Source organism: Camelina sativa, chromosome 7, assembly GCF_030686135.1.
Source record: "Camelina sativa cultivar CO46 ecotype springtype chromosome 7, ASM3068613v1".
Classification (NCBI taxonomy): Eukaryota; Viridiplantae; Streptophyta; class Magnoliopsida; order Brassicales; family Brassicaceae; genus Camelina; species Camelina sativa.
In genome coordinates, this window is record NC_141886.1 from 18,709,184 (window position 1) to 18,725,962 (window position 16,779).

A 16,779-nucleotide genomic window follows, 5' to 3' on the forward strand; every position below is an offset into this window, starting at 1 on the left:
ACAATCACGACTCAAGTTCAAAAACCATACTAAGATGTAGCTTATAAAAACAGCTTTGATTTTGTAGCTTTCTTGTCATGTAGCTTGCACCATCTGTGCTACAACAAATTTATCTAATCCGAGAAATGGTACAAACACAGGAAATACAACGTTATATGGTTGTTGCAGGTACCACAATAAACATATAAAAAAGGCGTAAACGCTGCAACAACAGTTCTATTCGATGGCGGCATAACCATTCTGTGTCATCGAGCGCTCGGATGGCAAGTTAGTGTTGTCTTTCTTGGTTCCTTCAACTTTCCAAAGATCCCAGACTTTAGTTTTAGGAGGAGGAGTGCCATCTCCGATTGGTGCAATTAGTCCTGGTTTCCCGTCATCAATTACAGCGTCGATCAAACCATACTCTTTCGCCTCCCACGGATTCAAGAAGTTGTCACGGTCTGTGTCACCTTCGATCTGTGAAGAAGGATAACACATAAGGTCTAAAGGAAAAGAATCATGTAGAGGAGAACAGATGGAAAGATATGCAAATACCTCTGATTCGGGCTTTCCAGTGATTCTAGAGAAGATTTTGTTTAGTTTAATCTTGTGGTACATCATTTCTCGTATCCGTATGCTCATTTCCGTAGCCTGAAATGACACATTCAAAGCTTTGAGTTATCTAGCACTTTTAACAGTAGAAAAGAAAAACCATTCTAGAAGACATATAAAACAGATCAAAAGTATCGTACTTTGCCTCCAGCGGTACCAAGCGGCTGATGAATCATAACTTTAGAGTTAGGCATGCAATAACGTTTCCCTTTTGAACCAGAAGCAAGGAGAAACGCACCCATAGATGCAGCTAGCCCTAAGCAAACAGTTGATACTTCCGCCTTACATTGTTTCATCGCATCATATATTCCCATCCCTTAGTAAAAAACAAGCCAAATCATTTCAAAAAAAAAAAACTCTGGATAACAATCACAGAACTTCCTACAGTAGTAATGATAAAGAACATACCAGCAGTAATAGATCCACCGGGTGAATTAATAAACAGGGTAATGTCTCTCTCTGAGTCCTCAGCATCTAGTAACAATAGCTGACTTATAACCAAATCAGCTGTCATATCATCCACCTAGAGAAATATCAAATACAAGAAAGGCTGAGTCGTCGTCATAGGAAATGGTAGCAATAGCCCAAATGCTTCAATAAAAATCATCATTCTAATCAGCACAAAACATCGAAATCAACAAAGCTGAGTCGAGGTAGCACAAAGTCTCCGAAACTCTACTCTCTCTAACTCTCATCAATTTGATCAAATTCATCACGTATTCTACTACTCAGCATGTTGATGAAATGCTAGAAACAGCTTAAAACTACATCAAATCCTCCATTGGTCTGATACAAAGCACAACACAGAACAACACAACTTGAATGAAACAAGCTCATGTTTACAAAACCAATCTAATCTAATTTGTTACTAACACAGTATCATCTCTTTACACAGAACCAGGATAACAAAAAAGGTGAGATTTGTTTTTGGTTTGAGAAGGTAAGAACCTGAGAACCCAAAAAGACGATTCTTTGACGGAGCAACATGTTTGTGGTGTCGAGTTCTTCGAAACTTGGGAGTCGTGAAGGAGATTGAGCAACGGAATCAACGGAGAAGCTAGAAACATCCCAGTTACTAGATAAGGTTTGTCTAGACAAGCTCATTGAAGACCTAACGCAAAAGGGTTTCTTCGCAATTCTAGGGATTCTCTGGTTTCGGATTGGGGAAGTAAGAAGCTTTTTGCCTGGATTGAAAAGACAAATTGGGTTCGAGGTTGAAGATGAAGCGAGACGCAAACTCATCTCCATTGCTTCTTTTTTTTTTTTTCTAGTTTCGAAAGTTTCAGAGTTACGAGATTTTTGCTAAAGAGGATTGAAGGAAGCAGTAGCTGATGCCTGATGGGGCTGTTTCTGGATGTTCTGTTTTTTTAGATACTACTAAACAGTGTCGTTTTGTCAACCATGAAATTGTTCAATTTTGTATGTAACGTGTGTATGATAGATATTTCTACTCTTTTTTAATTTGATTTTACAAGTTTCAATCCTAAACATCAAACTCAAATACTAACTTCCAATTCGATTTTTTATTTTTTGGATTTTTATCCCATTTCTTTGACTTGTTTAATTGGCTATCTAATAATTTCTTTATTAAAAAGTTAAGATTTTTCAATCCGAAAAAAAACAAACTGATACGAATATGATCTTAAATAAGTTTAAATGGATTTATTTACTGTTTTCTTTTTTTTTTTGTTAAACACAAAAGGATCTTTTTATCAATGGCCGAAGGCGAAACCAGTGTCAACCTTACAAAATACACAGAGGCCTGCAACAACTTAAACCTAAGCACAAATAAAACTAACGGAAACAAGAGTTAAACCTAAAGAGTAATTTGAGAGATACTAAGCTAAGATGACATTACATCACAACAAAAAAAAAAAGGGGAAGAGAGATCCTAGTCATATTGACTGTCATCTAGCTTCACTGCATAGCATATATCCATCCAGATTGATGCTTTGCGCAGCTCCAAAAATTCATAAACCAAAGGCCATCATGTCGATTTGAAATTAAACTATTCACATCAAAAAGTTAATCTTGACAGAACTAAGTAGAGTGATCAAAGAGTGATGAGTAACCTCCTTTCATGATCTGGTAGGTTTGATCTTTTCTTCATTGGGAGTTCCTTTGATTTATTTACACTCTCTATATTCGATATTTTTTTTATTTCGAATGCAAATGAAAAAACGAAGAAAAAAAACTAATTATAAAACTTTTTAAGAAAATAAATTATAATGTATTTGACAAAATTTTGAATATCCAGACCGATATAATATGAAAAGGTTAAATGAATTTTTGGTTTCAGTTTATATTCTATTTTTAATAAACTGTTACTAATTTCATCAACTGCTTTAGTTTTCTTCGATTTTGGATTAATCTATGTTACATACTTGACCTCCGAAAATAAAAAACCACTGATAAAATGACCAAATCAGTGTTTCTGAATATAAATTTGTAGGTTATTAAGAGTTCCCAACAGCACAAAGTCTTGACACCAAAATATATAAAAAAAAATGAGAAAAAGAGTTTGGGGGCATTATGTTAAACAATTCCAAACAGGGTTTTTGTTCTCACTTCCGCAGAAAAGCGACAGTTGCCACACGCGATCCTACGGACCCACCAAACATGAACGTCGGGTATGTCCTAACGTGGCTGAGATACTCAAACGGAGGTTGTTCAATTCTGCTTGCAGCTTCAGAGCCAGAGGAAATCGCACTGGTCGCGTCGTTTCCATCTCCTCCTCTACATAAGTTGGATTTTCTGATGTTGAAATTCTCCACTTCTTCCACCAGTTCGTCCTTTGTGTGGTTACAAGATGTGATGACCTTAAACAGAAGCAGAAAGACTTCAGAGACAAGACATAGAGGCAGTTATTTAAGGTGTTCTAGATGCATCTGCACCTCTCCTAACCGTGAAATAGCCTTTGGTTTCTTTTCTAACAGCTTAAACTTATGTGCATTAACCGCTTATAACTAAATCTTATTCAGGAGTCGAGATGCTCTTACCAATATTCCACCAGGAGCAATCAACTTGGACACTGAATCCCAATACATGACTCTGAAACAAACAAATGGAAATGTCATTGATAACGAAGTCTAATTCTGTGCTCATAACAGAAAGAAAGTGTGGTAATTTATTGTAAAAGATAACAATCTAAGGAGGCACCTTTTGACAGGGCCATCAGGATGCAAACCAATAGCATCTAAGGTTCCTTTGTCCATTACCAGCTTGAACTGCTGTTCCAATTTTGTGTCAAGGATATCATCAACCTAAGAGAGCAAACACGTTAGTTCCATAACTTATAGCACCTATTTTATGTCTCATGATGCTCATTACAGTGAACATCGGTAGTTTCATAGAGAAGATTTTTTGTCCTGTACTACTAGATGGTAATTGCATGAAACATACATATCCCATTGCTTGAGAAAGGTCAGTACCATTTTCAAGAAAGAAGAGATATACACAGGAAATACTGCATTGTTGTGCTAATTATAGCATTTAGACTTTTACTGAGGAAGACTTCTTGTCTATGTTCTGCAACTATTTTTAATTGAAGCTAAACAAAGTCATACCATGAAACGGATATTTGGAAAGCCATCACGCTGGGAAAGATGTTGAGCGAGTTCTACAGCCCCTTCACTATAATCTGTCCCGGTTAAATCAGAGAATCTGAGCCAGAAAAGTGCAAGGATGGTGAGATTAATAATGTCAAAACAAGGGTAGAGTGTAAACATAAGATTTTGGTGCGAAATGTGCTGGTGTACAAACGTTCTCTTTAACTAAAAAATATCAATGATAAAGCTGAACTGCAGTATCACAATCAGGATAGTTTCGGATTCCATAATATTAACAAAACAAGCTCTAGTGGTAAAAATGTCTCAAGTATACAGATACAGTAACATTTCTGTTTCACTGCTTAGGGTGACTTAAGCCTCTGAGCGAGGCTAAATTCTGACTCTCTATACTATCTTCTATGGAAGTTTTTCTTTATCGTGACAAAGAATGGTTGCTTTCCATGTAAAACAGCTTCAGAATCAAAAATCGTCAAAGTTTAATGCGGTCGTAGAGACTCATATTCCCATAAATGCTACATGATTCTAAGAAATTCTCAGACTTTCACCTAGTGGTAATCAGGCTAATGTAATATAACAAATTACATAGCACCCATAGAGTTTCTTCGATTTAACAAAACATAGTTAACCATTTAAAGCCAAAGCATAAAAAAATGTTGAGAAACTCACCCCTCCTTAGCAAGTTGATGAAGGAGCAAGCCATTTCCAGTACCAAGATCAAGCACATTCCAACTCGACAAATACTTATCAGCCTGATCATTCACCTCCGATGTAACATCGTTTTCAGAAACAGACATGTTTCGTTGAGAAATCCCAATACACAAGTCTTTAGTCCAAGAAGTAACAATCTCCATCACATCATCTCCAAACCTAAACTTGCCAAGATGAAATCATAAAATCTAAATCACTTCCACCTAGCTATAGATAACAAAGATCTACAAACAGAGATCTGGAATTTACCAAACTTCGCCAGCATGACCATGCTCCCTGAAATTTGTCAGCTCATCCGAATACGCTGCGTCCCAATAGCTTTGAAGACCAAGCATTGATTGACCACCTCCATCAGCATCTGGCTCCTCCTTATCAGAACTATACACACACCATTTCCAAATCATCACCAGATTCGAGTTTAAACAAGCGCCTCGTAAAACCCTAAGATCTACTAAATAACCAAAAAATCCCCAAATTTCTCAAATCCAATCCAAAACTGTACCCGATTCTTCCCATTTTAGCAGATACAATGATCTCGAGAGAGAGAGAGAGAGGGGAAACCTGTAATCTGAAGAGACACGGAAGTTAGCGGAAGAGAGAGCCTCGGCGGCATCGGCGTGACGCTGATCGTCGTCGAGAGTGCTTCCGTACTCGCTTTTAATCGACCACGAATCCGCCGCAATAGATCGATCGTCGTCGGAAGCCAAACTATCCGTCGTCGTCAACGCCGCAGCGGGTCTCGCTTGTTGTTGAGGACTCGTCTCAGGTTCTTCCGGTAGCAATCTGATTCCCGCCATGAGAGAGATTCAACGCCACAAGAGAAAAGGATAGTACGGTTCCTTTTTTTTTTTTTTTTTTTTTTGACGCAGTCGAAGAGAAGAGATGAAACAAACCAAACCCCTACTACACTTGGTGGAATCCTCTCTCACTATATAATTAATAATTTACATCATAACCAAATGTTTTTTTTTAATAATATTGTTTTAATAAATATTGGCTAATAAATAATCAATTCAATTATTTTTATTCTTCCATGAAACTCAAAAAAAAAAAAAAATTTAAATTTATCCAGTACATGTTATATTTTTTGCAATATTTTTGTCGGGTTTTTATCATCCATTTATGGTAAACATTAATACATGAAATGATGATATTTTCTTAAATACTCTCTCTGTTTTATAAAAAGTGTTATTTTGACACAATTTACACAAATTAAAAAAACATAAAATTATACATATTTGATCTATTTAATAAGTGATTAATAATTTAAATTCAATGAAAATAAGCTTTAGGTTAAGGAGTAAATTAAGAAACTTAGTGTAAAAACACATTAAAATTGTTGAGTGATACTCTTTGTGAAACAAGAAAAAATCTCTTGAATAACACTACTTGTGAAATAGATGGAGTACATAGTAATTTCCTATTTAATATATAGTGTTACAATATTGAAGGTTTGATTTTTTTTTTACTTCTTTTTGTTGATACTTAAATATATAGTCATGAAAATGAGCCTAGTGAATATAAGAGAATTCAGGATACTAAGAGTTGTTACCTAATAGATTAAGAAAGAAAAAAGCCTCATTTATCTGAAAAACATGACTCATTTATATGAAAACAATATATAAATAGTATAAATAGACTAAAGAGTTACGGAGATGAAAAACTTGCTTAATAGGTAAAAATAGGTATATGGGACTTTACCCTGTATATTCTCCAATTTGAAAATAGGTAAAAATGTCAAGTTGAATACAAACCCTAAATGGATTTGAAAGTGAAAAATAGAATGATTCAAATCCAAAGATGAAATATGTTATTTCAGAATCTATGTGTTTTGGTTTTCATAATTTTACAAATATATATGGATTTACAAATCATTCATCCAATTACAACTAGATAACTATATCCAAATACTGATAACAATGTAAGAAATTAGTCTTTTTCTATTACAAAAATAATTAATATTACACGAAAACATTATAAAATTATTGGTCAAATTTACCATTCTTTCCAATTTACCTAATAAAATGCTTTTAGACTTTTATAGTGTAGGTGAAGACCCCTCGCCAACTATGGGGCTGCAAATCTCCATCAAACCTTGTCGGCTTTATTCGCAGAAGTTAAAGCACTATTGTGGGCGATGAAGTGTATGATAGAAGTAAATAAGAAAGATGTGGTATTCGTAACCTATTGGTCATATTTGGTGAAGATGGTGTCTTTCTTAGCCGAGTAGTTAGCCTTCTCAACCTACATAGAAGAGATACAAAACGACAAGAAGAGTTTTCTTGGCTTTTCTTTAATTTTAGTTTCTGGTTAAGCTAATACCAAAGTGAATAGTTTGGTACGTAATGCACTGAACCGTATCTAAGTTTATTTGTAAGCGATGTTCTTTCGCATTTGCTGATCTAAACTAATAAACAAAAGTTGTTGATAAAATAAAATAAAAAAGAATTTTAGTGTAGATTGTAAGTGTAAACTGTAAAGATTGAAAGAAATATACGTTTGGTAGGAAAATAAAAATGGTGTGTCGTTGATTTTTTCACACGAAATAAGTGTTAAAGTTGGAAATTTTTTAATTTGCGCAGAGGATAGGAAATTAGGAACCGAAACGTGAAATCTTGAATTCAAACTCTGTACTGGCCAACCTAAAATAAATATATATAGAACAACGTTATAGGAGGATCTTAGTATTATTTATAAGCTCAAAGTGAAGTTTTATTAATTTATAGGATAGGGGAGAATACAAAGATGCAAAGATAAAACAGCTATAAGAAAAAGATGACAAAGCACCATGACATCGAGGAAACAAGATGAAGCAACGATGGCGCGTAAAACACATTAGTACATTAATATATTTGGATCATAGATTAGTTCTTGCGAAGCACGATGAGGTACTGCATTCCAGGTTTGGCATTCTCGAGACGAGAAATATGTTCGCGCGCCTTGATCTCGACAAGCTCAAAGGCTTTCCTCATGACTTTGGTTCCAAAATGTACGGCAATGAATGCACCATAGAAGGCTTTGACGGAGATGACCAATATCTTGGGGTCTAGCGGAAACTCATTTTTAGGGTGAATGATATCCTCAAAAGCCTCGATTGTGAACTTCCCATTCTCCTCAATGATTTGCCTGATCTCGCCTTGTTCCGCAAAGTAATTTGAGGTTCTGAAAGTGTCCACCTTTTCTTGCTCGGTGACACCCTTTTTAAAACCAAAAACAAATTTAAAAAAAAAAAGATACGTAAGTTAAGTACTTGTGTCATTATTGTAGATAGTAGGTAATTCTTTGAAGATGAAATTATATTTGTACCTGTTTAGCAAGATCACTAAGAGATTCTCCGATAAAATCCACTACTATTCCATTACGGGTCTCGGACTTCTTAACTCCGTCTCTTAGACCCGATCCTAAAAGCAACATCAGTCCCCCGGGCACGAGCTCTTCAGCTCTAGCATCCAATAGTTTCTTGATATCGATAGAGTACTGATCAAGATATGCTTTCTTGACTGCTTGGTTGAACCCGGTGCACTGCATGTCTTTGTTATACAACGGAGAGTCACGGTCCATGATCCCTTTGGGGATCTTGGAGGTGAAATGGAATGCGTGACTCATGACTCCGATGTGGAAACTCTCCTTAGGGAGAACACGGTCGAAGAAGGAACCAGGAACCCCAGCGCTATAGTATCTTCTCCCCGGAGGAAGTGTCTTGAAGAGAGTGTTGAAATCGTTGAGGGTATAGTCATTGAACAAGACCTGGAACTCGATGCTATCTGCCGGGTTTTGTCCGGTTTCTCTACGGTACTTTTCTTCTACCGCATCTATTATATTCTGGACTGCCACAAAAGTGTTAGGTCCACTCGCACAACCAAAGTCTGCTACACTGAACCGGTTCGATATCAAATCAAGGCTGAGGTTGGTTAAGATCGCCTCGGTCATCTTGTCCTTTGCTGCTTCCAACAACGCTCTCTGTTAAATACATACATCTTGAAAATTCAGAAACTAGCTAACAAGGAATGCAAGAGCCGTGCCTAGAGTTTTGGAGGCCATAGGCAAATTGAACACATATATATATATATATATATATATTGTTAAAATTGAACACAGATTTATAAGAAAAAATTATTTAAAATTTTTCTAGTTAATTTAATAAAATTATATGCTAACTAATTTTAAAATAAATGGTGAAAACATTAATGTTTATATTATTTTGTTTACTAATAGACAAAAGTTTTCTAGAAAGTCAATAACATATGATATGTATGGTCTCCAACATAGTTATTGTGTATTTGTAAACTTGTCAAATACACATAAAAAGAACATAGATGATAAGGATTTGGCAGAAAAAAAAAAAGGTCATGTGTAAAAGAAAACGAAAGAATGAGTACACTAAAAAACTTTTTTTTTAGAAAACTAAGGATTAAACTTACTGTTAATGAAAGTTTGCTTACGCGAGAGTGGTTTAAATATGTGTCTACAGTTTTACATAAAATATAATTAGGCTCTAGGCGAACGTTTCTTACTTTTCTCAAGTAGGCACGGCTTGCAAAATATATGTATTCAAACCTGGTACGAAGAGTGTTGGCTGTAACTCTCTGGACCATCTCCTCCAATCATGATCCATTCTGGAGTAGTAGTCATGATGTATCTCTTCTTTCTTCTTCTCTTCTCTTGTTTGATGGTTTGGTTTGTGCTGAGAGAAGTGATAATCCATGGACGTCTCTATTATGCCTATTTATAGCAATATTCCTTGTGAATATAATATAATTATATTCAACGTAAACTTTTTTTTTTTTTTTTTTTTTTTATCAACGTAAACTTTACGTGGCACTTGACAAAGTTTTAACTCAGGGTATTGTGACATATGTTAATTTTAAATCATAAATAAAGTTTGCAAGTTGAAGAATAAGATTAAGAATGGAATTTTGTTTACAACCCCATTTTTCTAAACCTCACTATTCTTGCGGAAGGAAATGCATGAATAAGGTCTGAAAATGTAAATTATAGAATTTCTAGGCTATAGTCAGTCGAAATAGTGTCACGTTTTAAAAATTTGCTGAAGGAACAGTTACACTCATTTATTTTAGGGAAATTAATCAGGTGGTTAAAGTGCGGATCACTTCTTGCTTATAGAAAATATGTAATTCTAAATTTTGTGCATAAAGAAACTATGTATAGGAATGTAGGAGTATATATATGTTAAATAATCATTGAGATAATGAATTATGTAAAATAGTTATATGACCACTAAGATTTTTAAATAAAGTTTGCAAACTAAAGTATATATAGACTTTGAATGGTGGTGGATTTTGAAGTTGTTTTTGGTTTTAGATTTTTTTAAAATTTATTTTATAATCTAATAAAAAAAAACCATTTCGATAGTTTTTATCAATTAAAACAAATCTATAGTCTATGTTACATATTGACTTTTACGTCTTTTAAAATGACTTGATATTTTTTCTTCCATTTCTAGTTTTTTTTTGAAAATATTTAAAATAAAAAATCTAACACTAATCTGAAAAATTCAAAAACTTACGACCATTCATAGCCATAATTAGGTCTAACCATGTAATTCTAAAACTATACAAATAAGGAAATTATTTTTAGAAAAATGAAGTGATACACGAAGAGATTAGTCAAATTTGACCGGCGAGACCATAGCCGTCAAGGAAGATTTAGTCTAGACAGTGCTCGACATGAAATAAGTCACATAGCCCATTTAAAAAGTTTTTTAAAACTTAAGTTTACTATCTGAAAACTATATTTGTGAGTTACTAGTGTTAAATGCAGGAAAAATAATTATTATATGGTTTGTTAAATATAAAAAAATCATTATATACGTTTGACTATAATAAGCAACAAAAGGTATTATATATATGCTCTTTGACAAGTCAAGAAATAGCGTTTGGAGGGAAGTTGATGTTTTGTTTTATCAGGCACAATGACACTATTTTTGTTTCTAACTTTTAATATCATATCGCTTTCTCATTTTGTTGTTATTTTCATTCGCGTGTTTTTTCTTTCTAATTTTGTTGCATTATTTCAGTTTAGATTTTTTTTTTTTTTTTTTTTTTTTAATTTTCGTTCGTGTGCTGCTTTTTATAGGCCATCTCATAATCCTCGCTCTCAGCATCGCTCACACACACAAAGACATCAACAAACCTTCTCATGTGGGTCTTCAGGTCGTGGTTACCAAGGTTGTTGTCAGCTGTGTGGTGTGTTTGGATACAGCACAAGACGTTGCTCTCAGTTGCAGACATCGGGGAGCAACTATCATCCTTCAACTGGCGGCTTTCCATCGGTTCTCACTACACCGTGGCAATTCCGCGCGCATGTGGCCACAGTTCCTCCATATAGTCTAGCCAACTGGATTGTAGACAGTGGTGCTAAGCATCACTTAACCTCTCATCTTGCCAACTTAGTGTTTCACCATGTTAGTGTAAAATATCACATATCGGAAAGATGTGAAGGGATTTAAGTAATATATAAAAGGTTAGGGTCTTTCCACTCATTTTGAGTTGGAATCCCACTATAGATCCCAAATTTAATATGATATCAGAGCATGTTGATTGTTGGGCCACCCCGTAGATGTTGTTCCCACATATGTCCACGCTTCAGATGGTCATGCCTGAGCGTGAGGGGAGTGTTAGTGTAAAATATCCCACATCGGAAAGATGTGAAGGGATTTAACTAATATATAAATGGTTAGGGCCTATCCACTCATTGCCAATTGGTTTTGAGTTAGAAGTCTACTGTAAAACCCGAATTTAATACACCAACCATACATGGGGGCAAAGAGGTTACCTTTGCCATGGTTCAGGTCTCAAAATCATACATACGAGTTTCACCTTACTCCCTACACCATCTCGATCTCTTGCACTTTAAGATATCTTATATGTCCCAAATATTAGCAAAAATCATCAAAATAGGCTTTGCATTACTCAATAATGCCTCTGTCCCAAAATGTTATTGGCTTTATGGGTTTGTTGTTGCGGTATACTTATCAATCGCAAACTGTTTAAGACTATAACGCCCCGACTGCCAGCTCTTACTGAGCACTATGTCCACTCTTAGTCCATGGGCCCATCTTCTTGAATGGGCCTCATGTCCTCTCACTAGGTCCATGAGCCCATCCATATCCGATAGTCGGTTTGCTACTTCCGGGAGGTTTAAAGACTTGTTACCGTCCCTACTAATCATCACATGATCTTTCCCTGTGTTTTGTCCTCACTCGCACAGTTCCGACAATTACTTCCCGGAAGGTCACCCATCCTGAGACTACTCCAGCTCAAGCACACTTAACTCTAGAGTTCTCCCAGGACCCTTGACCGAAAAGATAAGTGCACTTTGGTGACATAGGTGGTCAAAGCAATTCTTTTAAACCTCTCCGCAAATCTCTAAAACCGGGATGTCACAATTCACCCCCACTAACAGATCGCAACGTCCTTGTTGCGCACCAAGACCGACACCCCCGACGATGTGAGCCCACTCGACTCCACACTCGTCTGGGTTCAGCTCTGATACCAAAATAAAACGATCCAACCCGTTTTTTTAATTTTAATAATACCAATATATAATTAAGCATCCTATACTACTTAATTAAACCCAACCAGACCACAATTCATCATTAAACCAGCAACAACCAATATATACAGCGGAAACATACCAACAATACAAAACCAACATATCAACAACACAAAAACATTTCTAACCATTCTATCCAACGACGTAGCATAACTCTATCCAAGATTCTAACATCATTAACATAACCATAACACAATAACCGAGACCCTAGATCATCCTCCTCCTCATCGCCATGATTCCACGTTACATACCTGCACATCACAAACAACAATTGAGATGCGTAAGTATTATCATAAATACTTAGTGAGACAATCCTCCCATCTACTGGGCAATAATACACATAAGCAACTGAGAAACCAATGTTTAACAAACCACAAGCAAGCACAAACAAACCAGAAAAACAAGTGTCAGACAAGATGGTGTCGACCGACACTGACCCTTAGTGTCGATCAACACGCACATCCCTCGTGTCGATCGACACCGACTCCACATACACGATCTACTCAAAGCCAAAAGTCGAAGAACCGCTTCTCATCTCTTCCAAATCGTCTGGAACTCACCCAAAACCCCTGGAATCACATGAGAACCACAACCCAACCACAAGAATACAAGAAAACAACACAAGCTGCCACAAAACAAGCAAAACAAAGGATTCTCAGACTTAGATCAGCCATGGTCAAGCACTCACCTCCTTTGCAGAAAGTTTCTGACCCACAACAATGAATCCAACACCTTGGAAAGCTTCTCCTTCGTTCCTAGCACCAGATCTTAACTCCACAACTACATATCTCTCAAACAAGCCTAAACTCTCAAGATTTCCCAAGAACACTCTCTAGAACTTTTTCTCCTTTTTTTCTAACTCTCGGAAACGACACAACTCTTTAATCACAACCTAGGTCGACTTCCTCCTTAAATAACCCGGTTTTAAGGTTTAAATTAACCAAACCAAATCAAAACGACAAATTAAAACAAACTGACGAACCCAAATTGCTGGTGTCGGCCGACACCCTCCTTGGTGTCGATCGACACCCACTCCCAAAACCGACAATTTGGTTCGCGGATGTTACAAAGACGACACCTAATTAACTAAAGCTTCGGGTGTTGGTTGTGTGTGTTAATCATGGCTTTGTCCTTATCGCAGCAACAAGTTGGAGTCTCGTTCAACACCATGTGTCTTTCTTGGGTACTCCTCACACATAGTGCATTTATATGTTTGGATGTTTCGAGTGGTCGCATCTATACTTTGCGTCATATTCAGTTTGTTGAGACGAGTTTTCCATTTGCAGTACCTCAACGGTGAACGCGTTGTTGGTAACACAACCACATGCACCTATACTATTGCCAAATTGGATTTAGTGTTGTCGTTACCGGCCTTACCATCGCCACCAGCTCATTCCTCCTCTCCCCCGTGTCTAGATCATCACCCACCGTCTCATGCTACACCATCATTGGCTCCGCCATTGGCTCCATCGCTGGTCATCCCGTCCTCATTGCCTACTCTGACCATGCCACAGTTTGCGTTCTCTGCTTTTATGGATATCGACCAAAAAACTCGAAACCAACGGGTTCAGGATATGGATTCCTCTGCGGCCCACTTACCAACAAGCCGACTACCACATAACAATTAGCCTTCTCAAACGACAAACCCAATATCAAATCCATTATCTCCTTCCTCTTCCCGAAAAACACCGTACCAAACCTCATCATCTTCAACATCAAATCCTCTTTTGTCGTCAGAAACCTCGTCATCCATACCCGCTCCTTCTCCACCTTCACCACAAAATCAACATCAGATGCGAACCCGATCCAAAAACAATTTCACCAAGTCAAAAACCAAATTCACTCTTACGACCACACATCCACCGGTGATTCCAACAACTGTGGCACATACAATGAAATATCCAAATTGGTGAAATGCGATGGCGGATGAGATCAATGCTCAAATCTGTGAACAATAATGGGATTTGGAGCCCCCAACAAATGCCTAGAATGTTATTTTGTGTAAGTGGCTTTTTACATTGAAATAAAAACCTGATTGTTCTATTGAAATGTATAAGGCTCGTTTAGTGGCTCGGGGATACAACCAGCAATACGGTCTTGATTATAAGGAGACTTTCAGTCTTGTCATCAAATCAACCACCATTCGCCTTGTGCTTGAAGTTTCCGTGAAACGCAAATGGGCAATACCCCAAGTGGACATTAATAACATATTCCTCTAAGGCACTCTTCAAGATGAAGTATATGTTTCTCAGCCTCTGGGTTTCATTGAACGCGATAGACCTCATCACGTGTGACGACTGCAGAAGGCATTGTATGAACTTAAACAAGCTTCTCGTGCGTGGTACCAAGAACTTCGTCAATTTCTTCTCCAATCGGGATACAAAACTTCCCTAGCAGATAACTTGCTCTTCATCTATAAACATGGTCTTGAGTACATCTATGTACTTGTTTATTATCATTGCAGGAGCTCCACCATTAGTTCACGCTTTTCATGCTTCACTAGCTCAGCGTTTCTCTCTCAATGATCTAGGTCCTTTAAGTTACTTCTTGGGTAATAAAGCTACACAAACAACTAAAAGACTCCACTTAATGCACGCAAATATATCACTGATCTTCTCGCCAAGACAAACATGCTCGATGCTAAACGGTCTCCACTCCTATGTCTCAATCACCGACCCTCACAGTTTTCTCTGGTACTCCCCTTGATGATCCTACAGAGTAGCGAATGGTGATAGGTAGCCTCCAATACTTGGCCTTCACAAGACCAAATATTGTTTTTCCGGTCAATCGGTTATCTCAGTTTATGCACAAACCTACTAATGTGCATTGGTAGGCTGCTAAGCTTGTGTTACGTTATCTCACTGGCACAAGGTCACTTGGTATTTTCATCCGCAGTGATGATCCTCTGACTCTACATGCCTTTTCCGTTGTAGATCGGGGTCAGGATCGAGCAAATTATGTTTCCACCAACGCTTATATTGTCTATTTTGGTGGCAGTCCAATATCATGGTCTTCAAAGAAACTGAGAAGTGTGTTCCGTTTGTCAACGAAAGCAGATTATTGAGCTGTCGTGAACATGGCCTCAGAATTGCAATGGATTTATTCTTTACTAACAGAAATTGGCATCAACTTACCAACACCTTCGTTTATCTACTGTGACAATATGGGAGCCACTTATCTCTGTGCCAATCCTATCTTCCATACCAAGATGAAACATGTTGCCTTAGACTATTATTTTGTACAAGAAAACATACAATCTGTCACGCTGCGGGTCGCTCCTATCTCTAGAGATGATCAGCTTGTTGACGCTCTTACCAAACCATTACCATGTGTACATTTTCATGAATTGAATGTCAAGATTAGACTCAAGAACTTACATTCATCTTGAAGGGGCGTATAAAGAGAGATATAGCTAAAAAATATATGTGTAAATAGTTATTGTAAAACCTTTACCATTAAGCCTATATATATATTGTAATTATGACATATCAAGACTTGAATTTTTCCTTACAAAGTATACTACCACTTTTCACTTTTGAATATTTTTTAAAAATAAAAATAATATATACTAAACTGAAGCTATCAAACCACACTGAACTGGAAATTTTGGTATCCATCAAATTAATAAAAAAAAAAGGAGAAAATCAAATTTTAAACCTTCAAAGTGTCATTAGTAGCACTTTAAAACTTGAGATAATTTCACTCACACTATAAACCTTTATTATGATTTCACTAACACTTTAAACCTCCAAACTAACTTTCCTGTTTGTACCGCCACAGACGATGACAGAACAGTAAAATCCGTCAACGTGAAATAGTTAAACTATGCTGGTTTGATTTAAATACTTATTTAATGAATTTAATTTAGTTTAATTATTTATTCCTACTGAGAAAATAAGATTAAAAATACATCAAAGCAAAAAAAAATATGAAGAATCAGAGGTAAGGTTAAAACATTTGACAAATGTAAAATTGAAGACAACAATTTATTTAGAAGATTCATTGGTTTCCAATGAGAAGTCAATTGATTTATTTCAGAATCCAGTGGAGATGCATTTATTAAAAGGATTAATAATGTGAAGAGTAACGCCGTAAAAGTTTTGTCTACAATGAAGATGAACATAAATTTATTTATTTTTCTTTTTATTTATCTATAAAAACTAAAACTAATTAAAATTTAAATTAAACCAACATAGTTTAACTATTTCGCATTGATGAATATTATTATTCTATTATTTTTGTGGCGATACAAAAATGAAAGTTTTTTTTAAGGTTTAAATTGTTAGTAAAATTATTTTAAAGATTCAAAGTGTTAGTAAAATCATTTTAAAGATTT

The 16,779-nt window shown here is 36.2% G+C and overlaps 3 protein-coding genes across 3 annotated transcripts; all 3 read right to left on the reverse strand.

The window, feature by feature from the left end:
* Positions 1-37: 37 nt before the first annotated feature.
* LOC104773773 (ATP-dependent Clp protease proteolytic subunit 3, chloroplastic) lies at positions 38-2,004 on the reverse strand. Its single transcript, XM_010498423.2, has 5 exons — positions 1,540-2,004; positions 1,000-1,114; positions 732-907; positions 535-630; positions 38-456 (listed from the first exon to the last, which is right to left on the reverse strand). Exons 1-5 carry the CDS (start codon positions 1,837-1,839, stop codon positions 217-219), a joined length of 927 nt encoding a protein of 308 aa, XP_010496725.1. The 5' UTR covers positions 1,840-2,004; the 3' UTR covers positions 38-216.
* A 985-nt stretch (positions 2,005-2,989) lies between these two features.
* On the reverse strand, positions 2,990-5,816 carry LOC104773775 (uncharacterized). Its single transcript, XM_087458820.1, has 7 exons — positions 5,430-5,816; positions 5,118-5,246; positions 4,827-5,027; positions 4,158-4,254; positions 3,751-3,854; positions 3,591-3,642; positions 2,990-3,410 (listed from the first exon to the last, which is right to left on the reverse strand). The coding sequence occupies exons 1-7, from the start codon at positions 5,663-5,665 to the stop codon at positions 3,156-3,158; spliced, it is 1,074 nt and encodes a 357-aa protein (XP_087314946.1). The 5' UTR covers positions 5,666-5,816; the 3' UTR covers positions 2,990-3,155.
* Positions 5,817-7,555: 1,739 nt separating this feature from the next.
* LOC104773776 (paraxanthine methyltransferase 1-like) lies at positions 7,556-9,560 on the reverse strand. The gene is made up of 3 exons (XM_010498427.3): positions 9,426-9,560; positions 8,175-8,828; positions 7,556-8,065 (listed from the first exon to the last, which is right to left on the reverse strand). The coding sequence occupies exons 1-3, from the start codon at positions 9,498-9,500 to the stop codon at positions 7,733-7,735; spliced, it is 1,062 nt and encodes a 353-aa protein (XP_010496729.2). The 5' UTR covers positions 9,501-9,560; the 3' UTR covers positions 7,556-7,732.
* Positions 9,561-16,779: the final 7,219 nt, after the last annotated feature.

Coding starts and splice junctions, on each gene's coding strand:
- LOC104773773 (XM_010498423.2), bottom strand. CDS start 1,839: ATGGAGATGAGTTTGCGTCTCGCTTCATCTTCAACCTCGAACCCAATT. Junction 908..999: donor CGGTGGATCTATTACTGCTG/GTATGTTCTTTA, acceptor TTTTTTACTAAG/GGATGGGAATATATGATGCG. Junction 631..731: donor TTGGTACCGCTGGAGGCAAA/GTACGATACTTT, acceptor GTGTCATTTCAG/GCTACGGAAATGAGCATACG.
- LOC104773775 (XM_087458820.1), bottom strand. CDS start 5,665: ATGGCGGGAATCAGATTGCTACCGGAAGAACCTGAGACGAGTCCTCAA. Junction 4,255..4,826: donor CATCAACTTGCTAAGGAGGG/GTGAGTTTCTCA, acceptor TTTCTGGCTCAG/ATTCTCTGATTTAACCGGGA. Junction 3,643..3,750: donor CCTGATGGCCCTGTCAAAAG/GTGCCTCCTTAG, acceptor TGTTTGTTTCAG/AGTCATGTATTGGGATTCAG.
- LOC104773776 (XM_010498427.3), bottom strand. CDS start 9,500: ATGACTACTACTCCAGAATGGATCATGATTGGAGGAGATGGTCCAGAG. Junction 8,829..9,425: donor GCCAACACTCTTCGTACCAG/GTTTGAATACAT, acceptor TGTATTTAACAG/AGAGCGTTGTTGGAAGCAGC. Junction 8,066..8,174: donor TTAGTGATCTTGCTAAACAG/GTACAAATATAA, acceptor GGTTTTAAAAAG/GGTGTCACCGAGCAAGAAAA.